General features: G+C 55.0%; 1 protein-coding gene across 1 annotated transcript; it reads right to left on the bottom strand.

The window, feature by feature from the left end:
* Positions 1–4,726: 4,726 nt before the first annotated feature.
* On the bottom strand, positions 4,727–7,966 carry LOC135885046 (interferon-induced protein with tetratricopeptide repeats 2-like). The gene is made up of 2 exons (XM_065412688.1): positions 7,754–7,966; positions 4,727–6,802 (listed from the first exon to the last, which is right to left on the bottom strand). The coding sequence occupies exons 1-2, from the start codon at positions 7,756–7,758 to the stop codon at positions 5,440–5,442; spliced, it is 1,368 nt and encodes a 455-aa protein (XP_065268760.1). The 5' UTR covers positions 7,759–7,966; the 3' UTR covers positions 4,727–5,439.
* Between the last annotated feature and the right edge of the window lie 1,835 nt (positions 7,967–9,801).

The following is a 9,801-nucleotide window of genomic DNA, read 5'->3' as shown; positions in this document are numbered from 1 at the left end:
ATCCCTTTAACTCTTCTCAGTCTGCTTTGGACTTAACTATCTTGAGTAATTTTGTATCATCTGCAAACTTTGCTACATCACTGTTTACCCCTTTTTCCAGATCAGTTATGAATATGCTGAACAGTACTGGTCCCAGTACTGACCCCTGGGGAACACAACTATTCACCTCTCTCCAGTCTAAAAACTGACCATTTATTCCTACTATTTGTTTCCTGTCTTTTAATCAGTTACTGATCCATGAGAGGATCTTCCTTCTTAACCCATGACAGCTTACTTTGCTTAAAAGCCTTTTGTAAGGGACCTTGTCAAAGGCTTTCTGTCAGATCCCCTGGATCAGCCTTGTCTTTGTTGACCTCCTCCAAGAATTCTAATAGATTGGTGAGGCATGATTTCCTTTCACAAAACCCATGTTGACTCTTCCCCAAGAAATAGGATGTATTAGCAGGAGTGTTGTAAGCAAGACACAAGAAGTAATTTTTCTGCTCTACTCCACGTTGATACAGCTTCAAATGGAGCATTGTGTCCAGTTCTGGGCACCACATTTCAGGAAAGATGTGGACAAATTGGAGAAAGTCCAGAGGAGAGCAACAAAAATGATTAAAGGTCTATAAAACATGACTTATGAGGAAAGATTGAAAAAACTGGGTTTAGTCTGGAGAAGAGGAGACTGAGAGGGGACATTATAACAGTTTTCAAGTACATAACAGGTTGTTACAAGGAGGAGAGAGAAAAATTGTTCTTGTTAACCTCTGAGGATAGGATAAGAATCAATGGACTTAAATTGCAGCAAGGGTGGTTTAGGTTGGATATTAGGAAAAAGTTCCTAACTGTCAGGGTGGTTATGCACTGGAATAAAGTGCCTAGGGAGTGTGATGGCGTGGCTGCTTCTCACTGGCAGAAATGGGGTTAAAAGCAGCCCTCCGGAGGGTGCGCTGTAGGCAGCCAATTAGAAATGGGCTGAGAGGAGCAGCCAATCATGGCCCGGCAGGCTCATATAAGAAGGGCTGCACGGCGTAGCAGAGTTCAGTAGCTGAATGGAGCTTGTGGGGAGAAGACCAGGCTCTGAGCAGGAGGAATGTGTGCCAGGACCTGGGATAGAGAAGTGCTGGAAGCGGGGGCCGGGGGGGGAGGCTAGAGAGAGCTCCGGGCTGGCTGCTATGGCCTGCGGGCTGGCTGCTACGGACCTGAGGTGTGGGCAGAAAAGGGTGCTGCAGCTGCATGGGAAGTGGCCCTGGGACAATGGACTGCAGTTGCCAATGAAGGAGTGGCTGGACAGATACTGTGGGTCCCCCGAAAGGGGGGAACACCGAGTGTGGCACAGCCAGAGGGCAGTGTCACTGAAGAGGACTCTGCAGTTCTGGGAGCGGCGTGGGTCCTGGAACAAAAGTGATGGCGACAAGGCACTACCCGGGGAGGGTGCCCTGGTGAATAAGGTAATTACCATGACAGCCAGTAGGAGACGCCAGAGTGGTGAATCCCATCCCGTCACAGGGAGGTTGTGGAATCTCTGTCAAAGAGCAGGTTAGATAATCACCTGTCAGCGATGGTCTAGATAATACTCCCTTCTGCCTTGAGTGCAGGGGACTGAACTAGAAGACCTCTTGAGATCCCTTCCAGTCCTATGATTCTATGAAATTGTGTTTATCTACGTGTCTGATAATTCTGTTCCTCGTTATAGTTTCAACCAATTGCCAGGATCGCATCTGGAGCTTTTTTAGAAATTGGTGTCACATTAACTATCCTCCAGTCATCTGGTACAGAGGCTGGTTTAAATGATAGGTTACATACATAGGTTTTAGGACTGTACATTTAATTTCTGTTTAACTAGCATCCTCATTATTGTGTAGTTCCCCTTTCTGAAATTAAATGCTTCTGTGTTGGACTTCTTTGGTGGTCCCCTTCCACTCCCCCCGATATGTTAACTTTAATTATTTTATGGACGCTATTACAAAGCGGTTCAGCTATATTCACCTCTTGCACCGAATCCTGTGCTCCACTTGGAACTAAATCAAGCACGTAGAAGCACTCCTCCCAGACTCTAGGGAGATGGGGATAAAAATCTCGGAGCAGAAGGAATTTTGGTCCTTTTATCCTGTTTGGATTCTCAGGGGCAAAGATTCCTAAACACAAGCCAGAGATGCGCAGGACTAACCTGGTTAGCTCTAATGGACGTATCGAGCTGGCATATTTCAGGAGCTCTAGCACCATGTGAAGCCTAAGACTGCAACGTGTTTTTGTGTGTATGGTTATTTGTTTGACCCTTGTAAATAATGCTCTGATTTCTTTTTCCTGGTTCATAAATCCTAGTTTACTAGAGAAATGTCTACAAGTGTTGTCTTTGGTGGGAGATCTAAGGTGCAAATTGAGCTGGGTGTCCGTGACGGGTCCTTTGTGAGTGAGACTAACCTGAATATGTTGTGATCTTTGGTGTAAAGCGACCAGGTACCAGAGAGCAAGCTTGCCTGGGTGGCGAGAGAGAGCGGAATGCCCCAGGGGCGTGTCTGTGGCCCCACGGTAAAGCTGCTTTCAGCCTGAGGGGTTCAAACTTGTCACTTGGTTGGTGAAAGCGAAGTCTAGAATTCCCAGCCAGTTTGGGGTTTGTGCTGTGCCCGAGGCTGGTATTCTCACTCGTGAGCCACTCCAGCCAGTGTGACTATAAATACGCTTCCCCATGGCCCTGGGGAGCCACCTCCGGGCTCTCACGGCGCATGGGGGCTTGGAGCTCCGATGGACACAGCTCTCCATAGCCCTGCAGAGCCACCCATGTGACTGGCACAGCCTCCATCCCTGACACAGAGGGGGCTCAGGCCTGCATTGCCCTCTAGGCCCTGCCCTCACCAGCCACACTGCCAATGAGGGACGTTTTCCGCAGCCATTTTGGCTGCTCTCTCCCATTACTCTCGGTGGGGCTGAAGTCAGCCAGAAGCCGTCTCGGTGTAAGGGGGCTGCTGGCCCCTCACGGAAACTGAGTGGGGTTGTTTGGCTGCCCTGTCCCAATACTGGGAAAGGGCCATGGAGAAATCAGGATCCAGAGACTGAGTCCCTGGGGCCAATGCTCCAGGACAGGCTGATTGACAGGGCGGGCAGGCCAATGAGGGAGTCAGAAGCCCGAGGTCCCGTCCTGTGTGAGCTGGAGTTGCCTGACCCAGGGCAGGGCTGAGCTAAGGGGAGGGCGGGGCTGGAGCTGGAGCAGCCCCGGGGTGGGTGCGGCTGGAGCCGGAGCAGCCCCGGGGTGGGGGTGGGGGCAGCGCTGGAGCCAGAGCAGCCCTGGGGGGTGGAGAGGTTGTGGCGTGCTGGAGCTGCCCGGGGGTGGGAGGGGTTGGCGTGCTGGAGCCGGAGCAGCCGGGGGGTGGGTCTCTACCCGTCTCCCAGTGGTGATACATCCAGCCACAAACAGCTGCTGGGAGGGGCCCCCAACCCTGGACAGCCCCAGGGCAGGTACCTGTTGACTGCCCAGGTTTGCTGTGGAAAAGGATTGGGGCTGGAAGCAGGGCACCTGCTCTGCGTGTGAAGCAGCCCCCAACCAGCTAAGAACCTTCCTGTGTTTTGCCCCTTCCCCAAGCTCCCTGTGGATCTACGCCCCGTCCCCTCCAGCACCCCCTGACAGGGCAGACCTTCCAGTTCCCACCCCCCCCACTCGCACCCAGCCTGCCCTGGCTGTCTGCTGATCCCTTCATCGCAGCGCAAAGGGGCCCGTGGTGTTTGGATGCGCCTGGCCAGTTGGCAGTGCTGGGGCGAGCGTGTTCCCCTGCACCTGATGGGGTCGCTGTGCCTGAGGGGTTGGAGCACACAGGACCCCGGGAGGGCTTTTGAACATGCCAGGTAAGGAGCCTTTACCCACGCCTCTGCCCCATCCCTTTGTCCACCTCACCCACCTGGGAGCTTAGGGTCCTTTATGGTAATGCCTTGAGTGCCCAGCAGACCCCAAAGATACCCCCTTAGCTGCCTACGCTTCTATGGCTGTTTTTCAAAAGTGCTAGCAGTGTCCACTGAGAACAATGGAGAATCGTCCTCACCCCACCCCCATTGAGAACAATCAGGGCCGGTGCAACCCATTAGGCGACCTAGGCGGTCGCCTAGGGCGCTAGCATTTCGGGGGCGGCATTTCGAGTCCTTCGGCGGTGACCGCGGAGGCCGGATCTTCGGCCGCCCCGGTCATCGTCGGCATTTAGGCGGAGGGAGCTGGGGCAGGGGGGCGTGGGGAGGGCCGCCTGCAGCAAGTAAGGGGGGGACGGCACACAGGGGAACTCCCCGCCCCGGCTCACCTCTGCTCCGCCTCCTCCCCTGAGCAAGCCGCCCTGCTCTGCTTCTCTCCCTCCCAGGATTGCGGCGCCAGGGAGGCGGGAGAAGTGGAGCGGCAACAGCGTGCTCAGGGAGGAGGTGGAGCAGAGGTGAGCTGGGGCGGGGAGCTGCCACACGGCTCCCCAGGCCGGGGGGAGCTGCCGCGGGGGGGGGCGCCTCAGGGCGGAGGGGGGGTGGGGAGCTGCTGCAGGGGTGGGTGCCTTAGGGCGGAGTGGAGAGCTGCCACAGGGCTTGGGGGGGCGGGGGTGCAAGGTGGAAGTTTCGCCTAGGGCGCGAAACATCCTTGCACCCGCCCTGAGAACAATAGAGCATTCCACCGCACCCCATCCCCTGAGAATAGTGCAGGGGGCTTGGACCCCAGCTGAGACGTGCCCGTGTGCTGCTCACCCCGATGCAATCGAAGGGCAGGGAAAGGAATGTTCCAAGATGGTGCAATTGATTTATTTCTGTTTTCTCAGTTACTTTTATTGTAAATGAAATAAAAACATAGCAGATCCCTGACAAGCTGGGGATGAAGGTGCCATGTACATGTGAGTCATTGTCAGGGAGAGGTGCAGAAAGCAAAGATGGGACTCATGATATAGACACACTACGGGCCCTCAGCTATGCAAATACAAGAACTCAACGCGGTTAGAAGAAACTCCACCCCTATTTCCTGCGTGGATGTTAGAAGGCAGCAGAGCAGGGAGGTAGGTTTGCTTAGAGACAAGGATGGTCGCACCGTCCCCTCTGGGTAGAAACAGCTGCTCAGGATCAGAAGCTAAACTCTCCTCTGCGGTGATGCTTACAAAGCACTTGACAATGGCTGGGTAGCTGGTGGGCTGAGACCACTGTCCATTTTGCTGACCAGTATCGTCTGCCTGTGCTCCCCCGTCTGTCTGCTGGTTCCCTCCTGTTGTCTCTGGTCGCAGACTGTAGACTCTTTGGGGCCAGATGCAATGGGGTCCTGGTCCATGTCTGGGCTTCTAGGCGCTATCACAATACAGGTAGCTAATAATAATGATAAGAAACAGCAGAAGCATGTGCCGTGGTGTGAACTATTCAGGGGACCCAGAATCAGTTGCAGCACGAATGTCATTGTTACACAGCTGGGGAAAGTGACTCACTTCAGAAAGTGTGTCCAGGGAAGGGAAAGGATCACACATTTTCTCTACATCTCCAGTCTCCTGCTCTGTTGCTGCCACCAGTGGATCTCCCCATGTCCCATGGAGTTTCAGTCTCTTGAATGAAGTCAAGTATGGCCTCAGCCTCAGCGGTTTGGGAGCTCTGCTGGAATTCTCCTGCCACCTCTTCCAACCTTTGTTTCAGTTGTTGCCTCTCCTGGTAGCCGTCTGGAATGGCGAAACCTGCTTTGTACATCTCAGCTGCCTCCCACACTGACTTCTGCTTGTAGAAGAGGAAATCCCCCCAGTGAAGGTAGACTGCCTGCTGACACTTCTTGCTGAGGCTGGGCATTTCGCTCATGAGATTGAGATAAATCTCTTCTTGGTAGTGAGGTGTATTTTCTCCATACATTTCAGCTAAAGCCAGCTTTGAAAATACAGAGACTGGATCTTTTTGCACAGCCTTTTTGAAGGCCTCAATAGCTGCTGCCAATATTTCTTCTCTTCTGCCTGATTTGGCCTCCTTCAGTTGTTTCTTGTAGCAGACGCCAAGGTCATAGTGAAGGAGATGATAAGTGGGATTCAGCGATATTGCTCGCTGTAGGATAGCAATTGCTTGTTGTGGGAATTCTTGTAGAAAGAACTTGGCTGCATTTCTCAGAACCTCAGGGTCCAGGCTATTCTGGACAACATCTTCTAAGAGGGCTTCGGCTTGCTGTCTATCCGCCCTCTTAAGGATCTTGGCTAAATACACTTTAGCTTCATAGTTTTGCTGCTGTTCATGGATAATGGCGCCCAACTTCTCTCTGGCAGCATTCCGAGATGCAGAATTCGGTGCGTGACTCCATGATGCAAAGGCTGCGATTGCCAACCCAGCAAGAAATTCCCCATTTGCTTTGTCTTCTCTCAATGCCATTTGGAAACACTCTGTGGCTTCTCTGCCATTGCGGAAGCCTGCTGCCAGGAGAGACCAGCCTTTCTGTGCATGTATCTCAGGGATCTGAGCTGCATATGGAGAGCGGCTCTTAAGGGAGCTGCAGATCTTTCTAACCTTGTCCAGGTAAAGCTCAACCAAATCATAGTGGGCCAAGTGATAATAGAGCCAGGCGTAGTTTCCGTAAATGACCGGGACCTGCCGGGGGAAGTTATCTGGGTGATCTCTTTGCAGAATCTCCTCGGCTTCTCTAAGGCTTTGCAGAGCGTCTTCATATTGCCCTTGCAGGTGGTAGAGATAAGCCTGCATGGCAAGGAGCACGGGCTGGTTCTGGTGGTGAGTGTGGGCAATCCTGAGAGCCAGAGTTTGGAGGATGTGAGTTGCATCTACCTTGTCTCTGATTTCAAAGTTCCAGGTGAAGTGGCACTGGAGGGCCTGCAGCTTCTCCTTCAGACGCAGGGGGCTGCAAAGAGAGGGGGAAATGAGACTCCATCTGGGCTGAATGAATTTCCACTGCACGCTGCAATCATCCCCACCACTATGACAGGGAGCGACACTGCCCCCCACCTCCAGTGAATACCCCGCTGCAGGTACCCCCTCCAGCACCCCCCAACTGTACCCCCCCGTTCCCCCCCCTCCCCACCCGGCAGTGTCCTCTTTCTGGGAACAAGCACCTCACTGAACAATAGAACAACCCCCCCCCCGCCTTGCTAGACACACCGACCCCCCCCCCCCAGCTGTGCCCGCTCTCTGGTCTGGGGCCGGTGCCCTGCGCTGAGGGGCGGGGGGGGTGGGTGACGTGGTCTCAGTCCAGGCTGAGCGTTCACAAGACCCCCCGCCCCCTTCTGCAAGCAGCTGGTTTCCCCTCCCTGCAGCCTCCTCCTCCATAGCTCCGTTCTCCTGCTGCTGCCTTTTCTTTCTGCATCTCCCGGGCTGGTCCCGTCCCGCCCCCCGGCTGCCCCTTGGCTCCAGCTCCCCGGGGATCGGAGTTAATCCCCCCCTCCCCCGGTTTGTGCGGAGGGGAGCAGGAGTTAAGGCCAGTGACTAGTCTGGTGACACCCACGTGGATGTTTAAAACCACAACAGGGAGAGCGGACGGGCGGGGCTCTCTCACCGGCTCCTCGGTTAATGCGGAGTGAAGCCGGAGTGACAGCTGGCCAGAGCGGGGAGTTCTCCGGAAAGTGACAGCAAGGTGAGCTCGCAGGGTGAGGTGTAAACAGTGACCTGCTCTAGCCCTGTGAGTCACCAGCCTGGAGCAGCAACAGGCTGCAAAATTACCCCAGATTAACCCCGCCCCAGAGGTATAAAAGCCGGAGATGGCCAGCCCCAGAAATGCGCAGAGGGGTGGGAAGGTGTCTGGATTGAGTCCTTGCTGGAAATGGCCCCCCCCACCCAGCGACCCCAATGCACCTACCTCATTGCGATCCGCTAAGTCCCCAGCCCAGCCAGGGAGGTGACGGCTCCTTTCACTGCACTGGGTTTCTTCCCGAGCTGGAGAAGTGCCCGGTTCTGGGAGAGACCCGAGTTCTGTCTGGGGCCAGAACGGACTGTGTCTGCTAGGACCCCCCTGCCTTTTTATAGCCAGCCTGGGCTGCGGGCTGGGGAGCTCACGGGGCTGGCTGGGGAACTGAAAGAGAGAGTGAGCTGGAGAAAAGGAAACTGAAACTTAACTTTCAGCTCCACTTGTCACCTTCAGCTTCCACTCTGCCTGACTTGCCATCTGCAGCTCCAGGGGTGACATGGGACTAGTTACAGGGTGTGTGTGTGTGTGTGTGTCTACGCACGCACACGTTTGCACCCGTACAATCCTGCCCTGGGTTTCCCCGCACACAGACGGGGTCACTCACCATTACCACACCGCAGTGCGCTCCCTGCTACGCACCCAACCAGCTCCACAGCCCCGTGCAGTGACCAGGTTGGCCGTGTCCCGGCCTCCGGCCAGCCCTTCCCCTCCACCTTGGGGTGTTTGTGTCGCCCGGGTGGGAACAGCCTGCGCTGCCCTGAGCACAGGGGCTGTGCTTGTGTGCAGAGGATGGGGCCCATAGCACAGAGGAGCTCTCCCTCATTCACTTCAAGGTACCTGCACAGGGCAGTGGGCAGCCCGGCCTCGTGCTACACACGGGGACTGTGCGGCACAGTTGGCAGCCCGTCCCCGCCCCCGGCACGGGGCACTTAGCAGTGAGGAGCAGAGGGAAATGACTGAGGCAGGGCGATTAGCATAATGTGAGCGCTTTGTACCTGCTCCCCCAGGTCTCCTCCTCCTCCCCGAACCCTCCCCCAGCTTTATCCGTGCAGGGGGCGATTTTCAAAAGTGCCCCCCTGATTTAGATGCCCAGGCCCCATTGGCTGCCAGCGTAATCCATGCTCCTCAATCACTTCGGTGCTTTTCAAAATGCCTCCCCCACATAAAAATCAAACCCTCTGAAGTGAGGAAATAATAGTTGGGTTCCCTGTGCAGCCTCATCTCTGCCCTTTGCACCACCGCAGGCTGGTGCACTCTTGAATTACACGATCGCGTTCTATCTCCGTGGGGCCGTGCCTGGTTCACTGTGCTGTGGGGACACTGTGGGGTCTCTTCTGTTCCGTCCTACATAGGTTCTTACCCTCTGCTCCTCCCTGCAGTGTCTGGGCCCGGTCCGGCTGTGCATTAACCGCCGTGACTATCACCTGCCACGGGTTTGGGTTCTCCGCTCCCTAGGGGGAGAAGCGCCTCGTTTTGATATGTTTTTCTTTGTAAATACACACTTTCTTTTGTTTCAGAAGGTGGAGGATGTAACTGAGGGCCTCTGTTTTTTATTTGATTCGGACGAACAGGGAGGAACTGGTTGAGAATCTGAAGGTGGAAGGCAACTTGGTTGAAAGTGACCATAAAATGATAGCGTTCTTCTTCCAGTAGTGTCCCTATGGGTGCCCACCTCAGGTGTGCATACACCTCATGGAGCTTTGGTTGGAGACTTTTCAGAGTAGTGCCCGTTCGACCCATGCATATGCCCTACGTCTCCCGGTGCCCCGCTCCAAGGCTATACAGGGCTGCATGGGCAACCCACCCTCAGTTCCTTCTTCGCCTCCTGGGCCTGGGACGGAATATTCGTGTGCCCACTTAGGAGTCAGAGCTCGTACCTAGTCTGATCTATCTTTCTTCTGTCTTACACCCTGTCACAGAACGAAAGAATCAACCCCGCACTGGGCAAGCAGCGACAGACCAATCACTGTGGGCCCAAAAGACCCCCACGCCCCCTGCCCCACGGCTGCGCATGCTCCACCTGGAGGAGGCAGATAGAAGGAGGCAGCTCAGCTCAGCTCAGTCGGGGCTGACTGAGGAGGAGGAAGGACGTGTGCTGGAGGCTCTGGCCTCCCTGGTGGCTAGCACGCCTGGGTAAAGGGCATGGGAAATAGGGGCTCGAATGGAGACACTCCATTTACAGCGTTCTTCAAGGATAAGGTTTCTTGTGTCCACATCCT

This window comes from Emys orbicularis, chromosome 1, assembly GCF_028017835.1.
Source record: "Emys orbicularis isolate rEmyOrb1 chromosome 1, rEmyOrb1.hap1, whole genome shotgun sequence".
Taxonomy (NCBI): domain Eukaryota; kingdom Metazoa; phylum Chordata; order Testudines; family Emydidae; genus Emys; species Emys orbicularis.
Note: the sequence above shows the minus strand (reverse complement) of the source record. Positions and strands in the feature narration are given on the sequence as shown.